The 20,343-nt window shown below is 35.0% G+C and overlaps 1 protein-coding gene across 1 annotated transcript in view; it reads right to left on the bottom strand.

The window, feature by feature from the left end:
- KMT2E (lysine methyltransferase 2E (inactive)) overlaps positions 1-20,343 on the bottom strand; it is an 89,908-nt gene that overhangs the window by 28,471 nt on the left and 41,094 nt on the right. Inside the window, exons 4-9 of the mRNA XM_034666751.1 lie at positions 15,515-15,629; positions 14,012-14,241; positions 11,009-11,089; positions 7,252-7,310; positions 6,153-6,325; positions 1,569-1,607 (exon numbers count right to left, since the gene is read on the bottom strand). Of these exons, the coding sequence (XP_034522642.1) occupies positions 1,569-1,607; positions 6,153-6,325; positions 7,252-7,310; positions 11,009-11,089; positions 14,012-14,241; positions 15,515-15,629 (697 nt within the window). The remainder of the gene's footprint in view (positions 1-1,568; positions 1,608-6,152; positions 6,326-7,251; positions 7,311-11,008; positions 11,090-14,011; positions 14,242-15,514; positions 15,630-20,343) is intronic.

Here is a 20,343-nt window from a genome sequence, read left to right on the forward strand (position 1 = left end):
TTAGACATGTACACATGTGCAGTAACACTAAAGTTTACCATTTGTCCACGTTCCATATAAGTAACTAATTTTTATTACAAAAAGTATCATTCTTTTCTACAATGAAACAAATTACAGTAAGTTGTTCAGCTGCTTGACAGGAGTAGGTTTATTTTTACCAACTGATATTTTATGCAATTATATATTCCACATTATAATGACCACCTTGTAACAGATTTTTACACAAATATGAAATACTATATAATAAGGCCTTCATCAGCTTTATTAAAGAAATCTATAAATTTAAAAATTTTTTCCTTCTATTTTACCTTCTCCCCCACCCAAGCCTTCTACTGACCTGGTATATATTTGATACAGTAAATTCTTCTGTATCTCTTGAACCTATAAATACTATAGAATTACTAGCTGGAATTGTTATGGTCTTATAGAGGTATCTTTAAGTAAAAAAAAAAATCTTTAAAGATGCACAAAGCATTACTAAAATTTTACTTCCTTAGTCATTTCTTTACATAAGAAATGAAAATATTTCACTCAAGTAAAAGATGCCCCGTCTTCAATAAACCTGCTACTGGGATAACTGGATAAATCAGAAAGAAAAGGAAACTATCAGAGTAATAAGTTTCCACTAGCTGAATTCAAAAACTTTTTCAGACTGTACGCTATGTCAGAGAATATCCCAGAAACCCAAGTTTAATATATAGTAAGTATAAAATCCTTAACTTTAACACATAAAGAACATTCTATGAAACTTTGGGCTTGCAGTCTGTTTAGTGACACCATGTATTAACTTTCCTGAGAAAGAACTACAAAAGCATGTAATAATCATCACTAGACATCCATTTAATGATTTGTTTTCCAGGGAATGTGGAATAATAAATAACTATTATGCTTTACACTATGGGCACAACAAATATACAATAACATGCTCCCCATATCCTACTCTACTACCTGACAACTTGAGAAACCCATTATCCTTTAACCACATAACCTAGAAAGCTAAAGTCACCCTATATAGTTGACCTCTGTGATCGACACCTCTCTTTTAGGGGGAGGCAGAGCTGATGAGCCTTACCTCTCTCAGCAATCTGGGAATCAACAAAATTGAGGCTATACTCTAATTATTTCAAGGTACAGTGACTACTTTGTACTTCAACAGTGATTTTACAGTATTTTATAAAACTTACTTGACTAAATCACTAGAATCCCAACTATGCAAAAAAAAAAAAAAAAAGGAAATTTTCAAATTCTCTATGATTTTGAATTCATATGTCCAGTATACGAACTGGGAGGTACGGAATGCACTGATAACTGAAATTCAGATTATCCAAAATTTTGATATTAGCAATTACTTATATACCACCTCCTTTTGCTTAATATTTTAACATGTGAATAAACTCCAAGAGTAGCATATTAATCAAATTAGAATTCTCTATGGTGCCACTTCTGGTAAAGATAATAAGCAATGAAATGATACACAATGAAGAGAACATAAAGATTTTTGGACAAGTAATCACTTAGTAAGCTTCTGACAAACTGACAGTTGGTACTAAGGTCTTTGATGTATTTACCTTAACTCTTGATGACTTCCTAGATCCTTCACGAAAGGCCTGAAATAACATGAAATTCTGAGTTAGTTCTTTTTTAAACTGAATATGATATTTAAGAATCAAGCAGTTCACTGAAGTCTTCTACTAGAATATTATTCCATTATTAACAAGAGAATGCAGACGGGGTGCTTGGGTGGCTCAGTCGGTTAAGTGTCCATCTTCAGCTAAGGTCATGATCCCAGGGTCCCAGGATCGAGTCCCACATCAGGCTCCCAGTTCAGTGGGGAGTCTGCTTCTCCATCTCCCTCTGCCCTTCCCCTCTACTTGTGCTCTCTCTCTCTCTCATTCGCTCTCAAATAAAAACTTCAAAAGAGTAGAATGCAGACTTTGTATACCTGAAATTAAAGTAACAGTGTATATCAACTATACTCAAATTTAAAAAAAATAAGAATGCAGACTATGTAAGAACATAAGACTATGTATATGAATGATACTGCTAAAAAAATCTCCTATGTGCTCAATTATTACAACCATGGAAAAATAACTGATTAAATTGGAAGGGTATTAAAAATATTACAGTAATTTTATTGAAGTAAAGAGATAAGTTTTGGGAATGATAAAATAATGTTACTACTTTAATACTCTAAGTGAACTAGTAAGCGATATTTGAACATGTAGTGGGGTTAAGGAATAAGCACTGTGGTAAACAGAGTTCTATTTATTCAATAAATATTTAGTGACAGCTCACTAATCTGCTGGGTCCTGAAGTGGTATTTAACATTTAATTCCTATCTTCGTCATCACTCCACCCCAAAGTCTCTAGGGAGACTAACAAACATAAACCAAGAGTAAGCAATATAGATCCAAATGTATTTAAGTGTTAAGTCTGTGTGTAGACTACATGTTAGAAGAAAGCAAGATTTTTTTTTTTTAAAGATTTTATTTATTTATTTGACAGAGATAGAGACAGCCAGCGAGAGAGGGAACACAAGCAGGGTGAGTGGGAGAGGAAGAAGCAGGCTCATAGCAGAGGAGCCTGATGTGGGGCTCGATCCCATAACGCCGGAATCACGCCCTGAGCCGAAGGCAGACGCTTAACTGCTGTGTCACCCAGGCGCCCCGAGAAGAAAGCAAGATTTATTAACAACAAAAAAATGAACCTTCATGGAAAACATGGGAAAAGAGCTAGGGAGACTTTGGAGAATGAATGTACTCAGACAGATGAACAAATGAAAGGAACACAATCCTAGAACTAAAGAATTATGAGGGGCACCTGGATGGCTCAGGTGGTTAAGCGTCTACTTCCGCTCAGCTCATGATCTCAGGGTCCTGGGGTCAAGTCTCACCACACCCTCCCCCCTGGGGTTCCCTGCTCAGCAGGGAGTTTGCTTCTCCCTCTCCCTCTGCAACCCCTTCATGCTTTCCCTCTCTCTCAAATAAATAAAATCTTTTTAAAAATTTATAAAAAGAAATAAGAAAGGAGGCATCAAATAGGAAAAAATACGTCACATTTGAGGAAAAACTAATACACACACTTTACCCACTGAAGAGTATGACATAAAATTTGCTACAAAATTTAAAATTAGATCATGGAAGCCTTATTTAAAAAGTTGGATTTTATGATTCCAACTTAAATACAGGTATGCTTTTCTTTATGCTGGAGTAATCAATAAAATACTTCTGAGCAGAGAAGAGATGTAAGAACAATAATCACAGGAAACATCATAACCAAATATAGGATGTTGTGAAGCAGAAAGAGGATAAAGTTGGAGAAATTAAAGATGGCTAAGTTACTACTGCACTACTATGAGGTGATATGGGTTTGTAGAAGCAAAAGGAAGAAAAATAAAAATACAAGAGACATTCCAAAGGAAAAAATCAGTAGTGCTTTTGAAAATAAATCTGAATGTCCAAAACTAAAGATGACTCAAAGATTTTTGAAGCTGAACAATGGCTACGCTGCTGGGGGAAAAAAAAAAAGAATTTGAAAGATAGTCATAATACCTGTCTTTTTCTATGTTATTTGCAACATTTACAGTATTAATTCTTCATGGGGCACCAGGGTAGCTCAGTTAAGTGTCTGATTCTTGATTTCTGCTCAGGACATGATCTCAGGGTCATGAGATTGAGCCCCAATTCAGGCTCCATGCATGGAGCCTGCTTAAGAGTCTCTTTCTCTCTCTCTCCCTCCCTCCACCTCGGCCTCTGTCCCTCCCTCTCTTAAAAAAAAAATAGTATTAATATTTCATGTCAAAGTCCCAAATTACTGAAACACCAATACTTTGCTAGGGTTTTATGAGTATTTGAAAACTGTTATCTATCCAGAACATCTACTGTAAACACCATTCAAATTTTTAACAATTAGCCATAACAGCAACAGGCTGAATAAAAAGCAAAACTGTATAAATCCTTTTGTTATATGGTTTTTATTACATATTAACCTCAAATAATAGTAAAACCTTAACAGTGGGTACAGCAAACTAGATCTTTTATGCACAGTGTCTGGATTTTTTTTTTCTAATCCTTGTCTATATTTACTAACAACACAAGAGAAAAATCTCTCTTTAAATACACACCAATATTCTGAAATAACTTTGACACAATCCAAGACTCAGGATTGATTAATTTTAAATAGCCAAAAGTCATTCCAGCCAGAAAAAAATACAGAATCTATGCTTTACTCAAAAACAGATTTGTTAAACCAAATGACCTAAAACAAGAGGATAAAATTTCTAAGTAACTTTTTTTTTTTTTAAGTTTATTTATTTGGGGCATGCCTGGGTGGCTCAGTCGTTAAGCTTCTGCCTTCAGCTCAGGGCGTGATCCCAGGGTCCTGGTATGGAGCCCCACATCAGGCTCCCTTGCTCAGTGGGAAGCCTGCTTCTCCCTCTCCCACTCTCCCTGCTTGTGTTCCCTCTCTCGCTGTGTCTCTCTGTCAAATAAATAAAATCTTAAAAAAAAAAAAAAGATATATTTGAGAGAGAGAGAGAAAAGTAAAAAGGAGAGAGAGGGCGAGGAGAAGCAGACTCCCCGCTGAGCTGGGCTCGGTCTCACAATCCTGAGATGATGACCAGAGCCAAAATGAAGAGTTGAACACTTAACTGACTGAGCCACCCAGGCGCCCCTCAAGTAACTTTTTTTTTTTTAAGATTTTATTTATTTATTTGACAGAGACAGAGCACAAGCAAGAGAAGTGGCAGAGGGAGAAGGAGAAGCAGGCTCCCCGCTGAGCAGGGAACCCGAGGAGGGACTCGATCCCAGGACCCTGGGCTCATGACCTGAGCTGAAGGCAGACACTTAACTGACTGAGCCACCCAGGCGCCCTCCAAGTAACTTTTATACAATAAATAGGAAAGCATAATTTCAAAGCGTGAGATGAAAAAGGTGAGTCAATACTGACACATGAATGCCTAAATTTTAAGAGGCATTTTTTTTTTGACGATTTTATTTATTTATTTGACAGAGAGAGAGCACAAGCAGGGGGAGCAGCAGGCAGAGGGAGAAGCAGGCTCCCTGATGAGCAGGGAGCCCAATGAGGGACTTGATCCCAGGACCCTGGGATCACGACCTGAGCCAAAGGCAGACGCTTAACTTTAGAGAATATTCTAAATGGTGAAGGGAATGGCATAAGCAAAGATAACACCCAATGGGACACCTGGCTGGCTTGGTCAGTACAGCCTGTGACTCCTGATCACAGGGTTGTGAGTTCAAGCCCCACACTGGGTGTGGAGCTTACGAAAGAAAGGAAAGAAAGAAAGAAAAAGGTAACACTGAGAAAGTGCAGGTAGATTTTAGTAAGAAATTATCCAGAATGGATAAAATACAGGACAGGTAGAAGAATAGCAGAACTGGAGAGGGACATAATATGTGAAGACTGCTATAGTCAAAGTATATTTTAAGCAGGGAGGTGAAATTAGAAAATGCAAAGTACATCTGCCTATTAAACAACCAGATGATATCGTGAAGAACTACTCAAGGAAAAAACGCTTTCTTTGAAAAAACCTTGATTATATATCTAGGGATAATTTCAGTCTATAATAGCAATATAGCCATCATGAAAAATATTTTTTACCTTAGCAGACAAAAATCTTCAATAGCAATTATAACAAATTTAATGAAAAAGTGGCCCAGAAATGGTTTTATGCCATTACATCCTTGGGATAATTTATCACATAGAATTTAAATGAAAAAAATCTACATGATAAGAAATTCAACAAATACGGAGGCTTATTAAAATGATTAAATATGACTGAGAGAACAACTATAAACAATCATTCACAATCATTCTATGCTCCTTTACCTGTTCATAAGCTATTAAAAATTTAGGACTGTTATTTCTGTTTTCTAAAACAGCAATTTTTTCTATTTTATTTTAGCTTTTGCATTTCTATGACTAGTTTCATTAGTGATGATTGCAAATCATTATGCAAACATTCTTCTCTATCACACTCCAATCTTTAAAACATATTAAAATTTTAAAATGGGTTTTAAAAAGCTTAGATTCTGCCAACTTTTCTGGCTACCATCCAATACTCATCTGCCTTTCCTGTAAAACTCAGCTCCCACCACTTCCCACACACTCATCTTAAGAAAGGAAAAACTTACTTTTTTACACTTTGAAATGTTTTGTTCTTTCTCCCCACTTTTTTTCCTTCTTTTATCATTAACCTTGGAAACTCTTGAAGCAGTTAAAGTAATCGATGTTGGGGTGTGCTGAAATGCAGTATATAATTCCACAGGAACCTCATCACCACTCTCAGTTGCACTGGTATCACCATCTTCCAAGGCAAAATAAAAATTATTGTATTTGCCATACTATTTTGAACAAAATAAAAAACAAAACATCATTCTACATGGCAAACTGTTCTATCTCCATCTGTCTATAGAATAAACATTGTTTTACTTCCTCCCCTCACTCAAAGTAAGACACATTTAAATGCAAACCGCCAAGTACCATTCCTTATACATTAAACTAGATGAAAAGTCTGACAATACACTGAGATGGTGCAACTGTGGGAAATCAGCACTTGCATAAACTGCAAGGAAATTCAAAATACCCTATGAAGGGGAATTTAACCATATCTACCAAAATTCTACACTTACCCTTTCTCACAGTAATCCTATTTCTAGGTATGTATCCAAAGATAAAGTGAATGAAAATCCCAAAAAACTCTTCCAAGAGGGTTTCATTGAAGGTGCTATTTGTAATAACAAAAACTAAACAAACAAAAAATACTGGAAACAACCTAAATGTCCATCAAACAGGAATAATTCAATAAACTATGATTCTCCAAAACCATTTGTATTATTACTGTTTTAAGCCTAAGTGAAAAGTTGTATTGTAGTTCAACTTCTACAATCTATTCGTAAAAATGAAAAAAATACTATTCCATATGATAAACTAATGGAATCACCATCTCTCTGAAAAGCAAACATATTTAAATACTTCTCTAAACCTGTTACCTTTGTAGAAAAATATGGATGATTTATAATTTTTATTTTCCTCTACTTCCTACATTTTCTAAAGTAAATACACTCTTATTCTATAATCTGGTAAAAAGACTATTTAAAATCTCTACCTGATTGTAAGTCACATATACAATCAACATTCACTGGGAAGGTGTTTACATCTGACTAAAATATGCAGGGCATTCATTCTCTTGATCATACTAATCTTAATTTAGTACAGATCTTTTTCACCTACCTGACATATTTTCCCTTTTCCGGCGTTGTAGTAGCACTGCCCTCTCTTTATCCAAATTCCTGAATTAAAATATTAATGATTATTTACCAAACTTTCATGAATTTAGATATAAGAGCAGTTTTAAATGTAATAAACTTTACAATTTCTCTAATTTAAGCAGATCGGTTTTAAAGGTGATGAACTTTACACTTTCTCTAATGTTCGTACTGAAAAACAAACAGTATAAAATATACGTATTATCCCTTGCCTTAGTTAGATCTTATCTAGCATAATTAGCAGTAGATGCCAGTTAAGTGACTCTATTGCACTCTTTTAAGAAAAGAACTTTTTACTTAGGAAACTAGTACTTTTTATTCAAATTAAATATTTAAAGCAAAAAGTCTGTTAAAAAAGAATGCTATTTCATGAAAAAGATGGAGCGTCTTGAAGGGATGGAAAGAAATGAGTCAATCTCTATATACTAGTATAAAGTGATCTTCCGCACATATTTTTAAGAGAAAAAAGGAAATGTGGCAAAATCTATAATATACTATCACTTACCTAAGTAAGGAATACAAGTACGTATGTACATATCTGTTTCTAATAAGGAAACATCAATGGAAAGAACAATCCATTTTTTATCTTACTTCAGGGGTGGAAGGACATAATCACATTTAAGTATATAATTATAAAAATAAAGTATAAGAAGCAATCCTAAAAATAAAAAATAACTACCTTCCTCATACATTTCTGATAGGAATGTAAAATGGTCAACTGATCTGCAAAAAATTGCTGGACAATTTCTTAAAATACTAAACATGCCACTTTCATGTGACTGAACACCTGCACTCTCAGGCATTTATCCCAGAGAAAACACACTTACATTCACACCAAAACCTGTACACAAATGTTCATAGCAACTTTATCTGTAATAGCCAGAAAGTGGAAAAGACCCAAATGTCCTTAAATGGGTGAATGGTTAAACAAACTGTACATATATATCACAGAACACTACTCAGCAATAAGAAAGAACAAAATACTGGTATATGTAAGAAATTGGCTAGCTCTCCAGAGAATTATGCTGAGTAAAAAAAGCCAATCCCAAAGGTCACATACTGTATGATTCCACTTATATAACATTCTTGAAATGACAAAACTATAGCCATGGATTACAGATTACAGCAATGGAGTTGCCAAAGGTCAGGGATGGGAAGGGTGGGAGAGGTGGGAGGTGGTGTGGCTGTAAAAAGCAACATTAGGGATCCTCCCCATGGAAATGTTTTGTTTCCTGACTGTATCAATGTCAATATCCTAGTTGTAATATTGTATTAATAGTTTTGCAGCATGTTACCACAGGGGGGAACTGGGTAACGGATATACAGAATCTCTGTATTAATTCATAACTGTATGTGAATCTGTAATTAACTCAAAATAAAAAGCTTTATTTTAAAAAATAAAAAAAATAACCTCATCAATATAGAGTGTATCCAGCTGGTGTTATAATCACAGTGAAATACTTTTAAGGGAGTTTAAACACAATTAACTATAAATTCCTTGTGGAACATATCTTAAGGGAAAAAGTTCTAAAGTCTTTTACATAGGGGCACCTGGCTGGCTCAGACGGTAAAGCATGCGACTCTTGATCTCAGGGTTGTGAATATAAGCCCCAAGTTAGGTGTAGAGTTTACTTTTTAAATTAATTAATTAATTAATTAAACTGTTTTACATAATCATATGTTGGTGCTAGTGTTAATATTGTTACTCTAGACTGTTACATTTTCCTATGAAAGGAAGCAACTGAGTAGCTGGTGAAATTCTAGTTATATTATTGTCTATGTTGTTGGGAACTAGGAGATATAAATGGAATACGGAAATGGTTAAAAGAAAACCTTGTATTCCTAAATTTAAATTGCAATTATCTGTATAAACTCATGTACTTTATCTTAAAAATAAACAAACAAAACATATTTCCCTAGCTTTGTCTAAAAAGACAAAGACCTAGGAACAGTGACCAATCCAGTAGGAAAGAGCATGACTAGCTCTCAGATTCTAGAACTGAAAACCAATTCTCAGTTAGAGGCACAGGAGTATAAAATAAGCTTGAGACATCTTGTCATACCAGAAAGCACAAAACCTAAGTACCACTAGGATATATACTGTCATAATGGCTCAAGAGACAACTTGATGAGGTTCCCAATGACCAAAACTGGACAAAATTTGAGTATCAATAAGGGTAGTAAATGCAATAGACTGATATCTAAGATGTTTAAATCCCTGAGTTTATAATGATACTTAAATTTCTTTTCAGTATTCTGAACACTAGTAAATAAAGGGTAAGAATCAACAAGCATTTATCCTGCCTTTCCAAATACAGTTGACTCTTAAACAACATGAAGACTTAGGGCACCAATCCCCTGTACAATCAAAAATCCGCATATTAACTTTTGACTTTCCAAAAACTTAAACTACTAAAAGTCTACTATTGACTGTCAGCATAAACAGTTGATTAACACATATTTGGTATATGCATTATATACTCTATTCTTATGGTAAAATGTACCAGAGAAAAGAAAATGTAATTAAGGAAGTCATAAAAATACATGTACATGTATTGGGAAAAAAAATTCACATTAAAAAAAAATCATGTTTAAGTGAACTCACACAGATCATAACTATGCTATTCAAGGGTCAACTGTATTCCTTAAGAGAACTAAACAGTTAATATGGGGAAGTTTGTTTCTACAGAAATATTCCAGCTAATAAGTTATAAGCAATAAGATTAACATGGCACTAACTTGCAACCCCTAATAAATTAATGGATCTAAATAAGGACTATCAATGTGTCCTATCATAGAGACAACCAATCGCTTCTCAGCCTTTTGGCTAAGATCAAGTGAGACAACCAGATATTATGTGTTACCTGACAGAACACAGTCTATGAAATATTCTCCCCCTACCCACAAAAAAAATTGAACCCACAATCCGATCACACACTTATTTACAGAAATAAAAAGGATACAGAAACTGGTTATATCATGATAATGCAATCATCAAACAAATCAGGATAAACAATTCAATTCCTTAAACACATTGCAAAGGAGACCAGAGTTTGTGGGGTAATGGAAGGAGGTTTATATTACCAGAGTCTTAAGGGACAGATGTATATCAACCAATCAATATTTTAACGGTGGCTGAGTGATAATACATTTTATTACATGTATAATAATGGCTTTGGGGTTGGTTTTTTAAAAATTCTTTTACAGATATATATTGAAATATATATATATACACACACTGAAATACACAGGAATACATGTGAATGAAATAATGTATCTGGGACTCCCATTAAAATATGTGAAAGGGATAAGAAATATATGACAGTATAAATGAAAAAGACTGTTGAAAATTGTTGAAGCAGGGCGGTGGAATGATTATTTTTTATAGAAAACATGGATCTAGTAACTCTTTAACATAGTGCACTCCACTGAAAAGAGATGCCATCACTTAGAAGATGTGTTATTATTTTATGCATTATTAATGAGGAAAAAAAAACTCTACAAAGTAAACCATGAATATTATCAATGGAAAGATTCTTCCTGATTTTAGAGATGTCAGAATACAAAAAAAACAATACACATAAAAATGAAAAGTGTATCTTAGAATTGATGAAACACAGTAATCCATTAATTATTTAATCCAGAATTCATACATAAACTTCTATTAACTAAAGATTATTTCAGTAAATTTACTGGCAATCTTATAAGCACGCACAACTTACCTAGGCTGACAACGTTCACATAAATATGTATCAGGAATATGCTGCCTGTCAATCCCCATGCAGTCAATATGTTGCCAAACGCTTAAAGAAAAAAGCAGAACATATAAAATATTAATAGAATCATCCTTAATTTAAGATCTGATATTCTATTTTACTATTACTTACTAAGCGCCCACTTTGAGTTTAGCACTATAAAAGGTGCTGTGAGGAATTCACAGAAGTATGTCCTTGCGGAGATAAAACTTTGAGATGCAAAGACAACAGGACAAATATAGGATATTATCTACATATATATATAATACATATATATATATTTCTAAAGCAAATATAACTTTTAAATATGAAAGGTATACATTACAAATATCATCCAAAGTCACAATGTGAAGATGTCCACATTATTTGAAGCTAATGGGAAAAAGCACCCTGGAGAATAATGGACTTGAATAAAACCTCATTTGGGAGATTAGAAAGAAAAGATGTCATTATAGCAACATTTTCTCAAGTAGATACATATGAGGAGCAATCGCCAGAAGGCAGTTAATCTATATGAAGGGAAATTTTCATTCTGAGAAATGTGGGGGGGGGGTGTTAGAATTGAATTAGTAAAGTGCAGTCAGATTATACAGGACTTGGAATATCAGGAAGTGTATAGATTTCCTCTAATGCGCACCAGGTAAAACTCGGGCTGCTTTGATGGTATACAGTAAATTCAAAGAAGGTAAGAAACTCAAAGTAGAAAAACCACCAACTAAGAGGATTTTCCAACATTCCAACCCTCAGTTAAAGAAGGATAGAACTAGAATGTGGCAGAGAAGATAAAGAATCCAAGATACATTCTATGAGCATAGGGATTAAACCTATTCTGTCCTCAAATTAGTTTTATGGAATACATGGATCAGCTTAAGGCAACCTCTCAATTTGTTACTATTATTGTATTTTGTTGCCAAGGCTGTAATTGGTCTAAAGCTGATTTTTATATATATGTATATGTGTATATACACATATACATATATATATATACACACACACATACACACACAATATATCATATATATATATGCCCATTCCTAAAAATAGTCTTAATTACTCTTTACATAATAATTAGCCATTTCAAATATATCCCTACTGAGTTAACTATCGTATGCTCTTCAGTTCTAAACTGAGAATGTTCGGGAAAGAACTGGTAGGAAGCGGAAGGTAATGGAATAAAAGATGTGGGGAAAAAAGTGAGAAAGAAAAGGAGAGCACCTGACAAGGCAGGTTAGAATAACAAACTAAATTAAATTTAGGGGGTAAGTAGTAATGTCATGCAGATAACAGAAGAAACAAAACTAGAAAATGAATAAATGATCTGAGCTCTAAAGGTCAAACTTGAAAGAGAGGAGGATAGGCAGCAGGCACATGAACACACACAGAGGCAATATGGAACAAGAAGAGAGGAAAAAAGATAAAGCCTTGCAAGTATACTACAGATTAAGCAGTAGAAAAACAGAACAACAACAACAAAAAATAGATTCATAACAGAGAGCAGGTGCTGAGAAGCAAATAACTTGAACAATCCAAAAACTGAACTGGTCCCTCAAGAATCTGTAGACAGGTATAAATCCTAAGGACTATTTAACTATTTTCTAATTGAGAAAATTCTATATTATATCTAGATCATTGTAATGAAATCCAAAGAAAACACTCCATTAAAATGAAAACACTGCCAAATGGTACGTAATTTATCACATTAGACAAGATCAGCTAAGAGAAAGCTATATTATATGATCAGTTAAAATATGAATTGAAATTTTCTAATTAGTTATTTGAAAAATAATGAAGAAAACAAGTTATCGCTGAAGTTATTTTTTTAGTTTTTAAGTTTACCTCCTGAATAAATTTACTGATGTGATTGTTCATAGTAATGACACGTGTCATAGGTAATGAGTATTTATTTTTAAATTTTAAAAGGTACAATATATTTTTATTAAAATTAACCCAAAAGATCACATCTTTACATAAAAATATCAAATTTCACTCTCCAATTAAGACTAATTTCCCCCCTTTTTGGCAAAGGTGAATCAACTTTTTGAAATATAACCCTACATGCATGTTTATATCAATAACACCCAACTCCTAATCACGTAACGGATGGGAACACTATTACAAATAATGCAAAGTAATTTATATTTGGCTCTAAGATGTATTTTTACACTCACACTCAAATATAGGCATATGCTATACTATTTCAAATCAAATAATGAAGCAATACATAAAGATCTGACCTAGGAAATTGTGTAAAGCCACCAAAAGTTCTTACCTCCCTACAGTACACTGCTTAAATCCTCTCTGCTTCCCACTCTGTGCAGGGGAGGGACTCAGTAACTCTCAGGCTGAGATCCTACGTTCCCTCTCCATCCTCCCCAACTCCCTTCCCCCCAAAAAACAAAAAATGAAAACAAAACCCCACTTTCTGTCCCAATCACACCTTCTCTAGGGGAGGAGGCCTTTCTTGGTGGTTGAACCAGGGTTGGGGGAGGGGAGACTGTGGTTCTGGTTCAAGGAGACTCCAGAGTGCTGCAAGGTTCAAGTCAAAAGGAGGTGAGAGAGTCAGGTCAAACAAACATCATTCAAAATGTATAATTCCCCCAAACTGGAAAATCACAGTTGACTATACAGCACAAATAATTCCAAAGGAAATTCAGAGGGCTCATTTTTCTATCTTGTCTACCACTATATGTAGTTGTATTATTATTGAATGAGCAAAAAGAGAGATGGGGTCCTATATGAATAAAGTTCAGAACTGACTACCTATTAGTTAACAATAAGGATTTCTAATAAACTCTAACAAAGCTTCTTTCCCATAGGGGATTTTTCTAGCAAAACACAACTGCATTGATAGCAATGCATCAAAAAATGCATTCATCAATTTCTTTAAAAGTGACTTTGTCTTTTCCAAGATAAGCAATCAAAGGTTAGTAGCATTCAAGAAAAGTAAACTAACGGTGTAAAGTATTTTACCTGCATTTGTCACAACAGATCATGTATCCATCATCATGTGTAAAACCACATATGCACCTGGTTACATCAGTACCATAACTTCCATCCTCGGATGTGCTGATTGTAGTAGCACTGGAAGTTTCATCAAAATTAGGAGTGGTGAATATGCCTACTTCATTTTTGCTAATAAGAACTGATGGAGGAGGGGAAGCCGGAGGTGTTGGAGGAGGACGAGCACCATAATTATGGTCCTGGATAATTGAACACAAATACAACACGATATAATTTCCACAACAATATGAACTTAGATAAAAGTCAATCCTTAATTTGAATATTCAAGAAATACGAAATCAGCCCATTTCTTCCCTAATACCTTTAAAATAATGACTCAGTGAAGCTAGATATTAAACCATACTCGTAAGTGAAAATGTCTACCTACAACCTCAGTTACCTCCACAGTGACTTCCCTCAAACTCCACGCCCTCACCTCACTAATCAAAAGATATCCTCAAAGTCTATGGTCAAAGAGCTCTGCCTTCAAGACAGAAGCAGGTACAAGATGTGAAGATAAGGGTTTAAAAAAAAAAAAACCTCAGGGGGCGCCTGGGTGGCACAGCGGTTAAAGCGTCTGCCTTCGGCTCAGGGCGTGATCCCGGCGTCATGGGATCGAGCCCCATATCAGGCTCCTCCACTGTGAGCCTGCTTCTTCCTCTCCCACTCCCCCTGCTTGTGTTCCCTCTCTCTCTGGGTCTCTATCTCTGTCGAATAAATAAATAAAATCTTTAAAAAAAACAAGATGTGAAGATAAGGGTTTAAAAAAAAAAAACCTCAGGAATGTGGAGACTAAAGAATAACAAAAACAACTAATAAAGACATATTATCACTATAAAGTATATAACAGAAGATTTTTAAAAATTTGGTTTTTACTCTGGTCCCAGTGGTAAAAATCCATCATAACTGTACCTGGATAGTATAACATGTGTCCAGTTCTGTAACTGTTTCAATCTAACCTATGCCTCTTATTAGCTATGCAACATTGAATGAAGTTAATTTAGATAAGCCTTCATTTTTTCAGCTATGAAACAGGGATGAAAATTATGGCCATCTCATGAGGTTGGTTTTGAAGATTAAGTGTGATAATGTATGTAAAAATATTTACAGTCTGGCACATAAGTCCTCAATAAGTGGCAATTACATAATTTACTATATAAATTACTATATAATTTAGAATCAACAGTAGATAGTAAATACAACCCTGTGTTTTTATAGAGAAGGTATAGCATAAAATGCATAATAATAATAATAATAGCTTCTAGGGAATGCCTCTTCTAGAATTTTAATCCCTCGAGTAAATATAGTTCGGGTAATAAAAAGTTAAACAATAAATTACATATCTAATTATTTAGATAATATAAAAAAAGTATTGTTTTTTTAAATATTCTGTTTTAGGCACAATACCACAAACATCTACTTTCAACCTCTAGATATAAAAAATACCCTTTCAGAGAAATGTTGGACACTTACCGCATAGGGCAAACCGATGTAACTGTGTGAATGATGCGAGCTGCTGGTATATAACTGGTGGGGATAACTGTTGGATTTCTCAACTACCACAGGGCTAGCTTCTACGGATTCTGGTCTGGAGGAGGAAAAGTTGCATTAAAGAGAATTCCACTCATTTTTGTTCTGTTCATCCATTTAAAATTACAAGCATTGATTTCATTATCTATACAAATGTCTTTTTATGGTATGTAGACACCCTGTGGACAAGATATATCATATATTTCCTATCTAGATTCTGTGTCCTAACAACAAAATTTTCAAGTAAAATAAATGTCTCACCTCTAAGATCAAATATAGTTTCCCTCTCATTAGGAAAAATTATTAGAGATTAAACATTATTTAATATACTCAGTGGCATTGGGGACACTACACACAGGGGAGGAGGAAAGTGGCAGAAATAATTTAAACAGGACGAAGAACACACTGAATCTGTATGGACCCCAATGTCAATGTGAAGTATAATTTCAATGTTCAAAACTGTTATGTATGTGTTAGTGTGCCAAGGTGTAATGAAGCCTGGAAAATATCATTATATAGGAAACCTCACAGTGAACCAAGGTTTGCTTATGAAAAAATATAAGCAGCAGCCTGTGGTAGAGTAAGATCAGCAGTTCTTGTCTGCAATGGTTAACTGATGATGACCTGACCATCAACTGATACAACTGGGACTAACAACTCACCCACTGTGACCGACATATAAGCTCCCTGGCCTAGCATTATACATATATCACTTTCCCAATTTCCTTACTATATCAATCCTCCCGAATCCTATCCCGGTAATTCCTATTGATCAATGTAGTAGTGAACCTACTTCTGAAGCCAATTCACAATGAAATTAATTTCTGCCTTGAGTACACAAAACATGACTTGTTTCTGTGCCTTTTATTCCTACCACAGCCACCAACAGAGAAGATTTTTTCATGATACTCCTTATCCTACCTCTCATTCAAAACTTGCCCTTAGAACTTATTACTGTTTGCACTCTTCATGGTTTAAGACTTCTTAATGTAGTTACACTCTAGTTGTCCTATTTCAATAGCCAACTGCTTCTTGATATACTGCTCCCCCTCACTCCCCTGTACAAAGTCTCAGTGTAGCTCTAAGTGGCTGCTGCTGTGAGACCTACTATTGCACAACCAGGAGAAAGGAGACACAAACTGAGGTGGTCACATGGTTCTGGAGGAAATTACAGAAGAGCCTCCAAAATGTTCTGAATACTTCGAAAATCAATACTCACCTAATGTCTATGCTGTTATGCTGTTATTTTAAAAATTATTTGCTTACTCCTTCTTTTAAAAAAATTTATTTAAAATCAACACATTCTCATTGCATAAAACTTAAATATGTAAGAAAGTGAAAGACCATGTCTTTATCCAAAACTCAAACATACCCATGTTAAGATGCCATGTAGCTCCCTCTAAATTTTTTCTATCCGTAAATATATCTAAGAGGTGTTTTTTTTTTAAATAAGTTTATTTTTTTTTTTTAAATTTATTTATTTGTCAGAGAGACAGAGAGAGAGAGAGCTCATGAGCACAAGCAGGGGGAGCAGCAGGCAGAGGGAGGAGGAGATTCCCCACTGAACAAGGAGCGGGATATGGGACTCAATCCCAGTTCTGGGATCAGGACCTGAGCCGAAGGCAGATGCTTAAGCGACTGAGTCACCCAGTCATCCCAAAGAGCTGTTTATTTTTAAAAATGAGATTATAACGGGGGCGCCTGGATGGCTCAGTCAGTTGAGCAGCTGCCTTCGGCCCAGGTCCTGATCCCAGGATCCTGGGATTGAGCCCCGCATCAAGGCTCCTTGCTCAGCAGGAGCCTGCTTCTCCCTTCCCTCTGCTTACCACTCCCCCTGCTTATTCCTTCTCTCTGTCAAATAAATCTTAAAAAAATAAAAAATGAGAATTTACTATATTTGCTTTTTCTATCTTTCAATGTCAATACTTATCTACCTTATTTTTGGTAATAATTGCTGACTTCATTATTAATGTACATAGTCTACTTAACAATTTCCCTACTGGTGGGGGCGCCAAGGTGGCTCAATCAGTTGTGTCGGACTCGACTTCAGCTCAGGTCATGATCTCAGGATTGTGCAATCCAGCCCCACACTGGGCTCCAGGTTCAGCACAGAGTCCGCTTGAGAGTCTCTCTCTCCCTCTCCCTCTGCCCCTCCCCACACTTATGCATGCTCTCTAAATACATAAATAATTCTTTTTTTTTTAAAGATTTTATTTATTTATTTGACAGAGAGAGACAGCCAGTGAGAGAGGGAACACAAGCAGGGGGAGTGAGAGAGGAAGAAGTAGGCTCCCAGCAGAGGAGCCTAATGCAGGGCTCGATCCCAGAACGCCGGGATCACGCCCTGAGCCAAAGGCAGACGCTTAATGACTGACTTAATTCTTAAAAAATAAATAAATAAATAACAATTTCCTTATTGGTGGATATTTGTTTCTATTTTTCACTGTTAAAGGTACCATTGCATTTGTACACCATTCAATCTTCTTAAAATACATGGGAATATTTCTACAGCATGGATCCCTGGAGGTAGAAATGTTCAACAAAAGGGTAAATGCATGTAAAATGAATAGATATTAGCAAACTGCCTTTGACTGATTTACAATATCAATTGCTTTAAAATTCTTCCAAAGTTACAAAGAAGTTGGGGCTCATGGGTGGCTCAGTCAGCTAAGCACCTGACTCCTGATTTCAGCTCGGATCATGGGATGGAGCCCTGTGTCAGGTTCTGTGCTCAGCTGTGAGGCTGCTTAAGGATTCTCTCTCTCCCTTTCACTCTGCCCCTCCCACCACTTGTGCTTTCTCCCTTTCTCAAATAAATAAATCTTTTTAAAATTACATAAAAGGAAGAAGTGGAATTTTGGCAATTCCTGATCTATAATACTATTATTAAGGCAACATGGAGGTATTTTGATTAAAATAGAAAGACTCACACTTAAAAGATTTAGATCAAACTCCAATTACACTACTAAAGAGTGTGGCAAAAAACTTTGGTATTTTAGAGTAGTTAATGGTTAAGCATAAAAAAACTTTCAGCACAAAAGCAGTTAAGTTCAGGCATGTAAATAAGTCACAAATGCATAACTTCATGATCAAATTAAAGCTGCACCACTGACAATTTAGCAATGAAAGAAAGCAGAAATTCTTTATCAAATTCCTCATTTCTAATGCTGCCGCTTATACTAAAGGTAATTTTAAAAAGAAGGTAACAGTTACTTTTTAAAAAATTTTGTTGACATATTTTAAGGGTTTTCCCTGAACTATAAGACAGCATTTTAAAAAAAGTAATACAACAATATATATCTTTAGAAATATTCTTTAGAAGTCCCACGGGTGCTAAATATCCTCAAAGCTCTGCATTTCCATAACACGGTAAACATGAAAACAACTTTGTGACAAATACCAAAAGTCAAACATCCTTTGATCCAGTAACCCCATTTTTAGAAATTTATCCTAAGAAAGTAATTCCCACTAAATAAACACCCACAGATTTGAAATGTTTATTGTCATACTATTAATAAAACAATATATAACAGGAGAAATCATTTAAATACCCAATCAAAAATGATTGATTAAAGCCAAGCAAACCTACCATATTTACATATGGACAACACCTTGGCAGAAACTCACAGTAACAATCACTATACTAAGGTCATAGGAGTTTCCCTCAAAATCTTCTGGACCATTTCATAAAGCTTTAATAAATTTCTAATGTCAGGGCTAAAGGGATAATACGCAATAACAAATTTTTACGTAAACAGTTGCTACAGTGCTCTGTTTAGCCTATGTATATATAGGCTATGCGTGTGTACACACACATGCACACACAAATTCCATATACAAATATAGCATTTATCATAAAGAAACTACATTAGCATAATATTTCTATAAATAATTATGTATCAAAACATAAATCATGGTGCTTTGTTCATCATAAGATTTCACCTACATAGATTTGAAGTCACTTTTCAAATAGGATACTTACTTGTACTCATTTATATAGGCTTTGTATGTGTTCTTAAGTCACTGAAACAATGATTACTATCAAAAAGATACTCTCTATCCATGGGAAACTTACGAAAAGATAATCACTCTCTAATCTGAGAATTCAAAGTGTTAAAAAAAAAACCCACATAATTACAGTATTCATAATATGAGCAATAAGGGGGGGCGGGGTGCCTGCGTGGCTCAGTCGGTTGAGCGTCCAACTCTTGGTTTTGGCTCACGTCATGATCTCAGGGTCATGAGATGGAGTCCCGCATCTGGCTCTGAGCTCAGCAGGAAGTCTGCTTCTTTCCCTCTCCCTCTGCCCCTACCCCTGTTCACACATGCTCTAAAATAAATAAATGAAACTTTAAAAATAAATATAGATAGGTCGGTAGTAGATAGATCAGACAGACAGATAGATATAGATGCAATAGGTATGGCCAAACGGTCAAAACAGAATTTGTAGATGAACTCTCTTCTTCAAAACTCTGAATTCTGTTTCCCACAAATTGAGGACATGAAATGCATAGAGTTTCTAATATGCAACTTGGCTCTAAAATCAAATTTAAAAATATGCTCTCTTAAAAAAGAAATATGCTCTCTTCTTGACTAAGCCAACACTCAGATACTGACTGCTTCTTTTGAAAGTTCCCTAATAGCTAATAAATGCAGAAGGAATGATCAAAGTAAAAAAATCACAAATTTTCAACCCTCTAGAGATGATGGATTTAGGCAACAGATAACCAATGGATGCTAAAACCTTGAAAGGTTGAAAATTGATGGACAGA

This window comes from Ailuropoda melanoleuca, chromosome 1 (assembly GCF_002007445.2).
Source record: "Ailuropoda melanoleuca isolate Jingjing chromosome 1, ASM200744v2, whole genome shotgun sequence".
Taxonomy (NCBI): domain Eukaryota; kingdom Metazoa; phylum Chordata; class Mammalia; order Carnivora; family Ursidae; genus Ailuropoda; species Ailuropoda melanoleuca.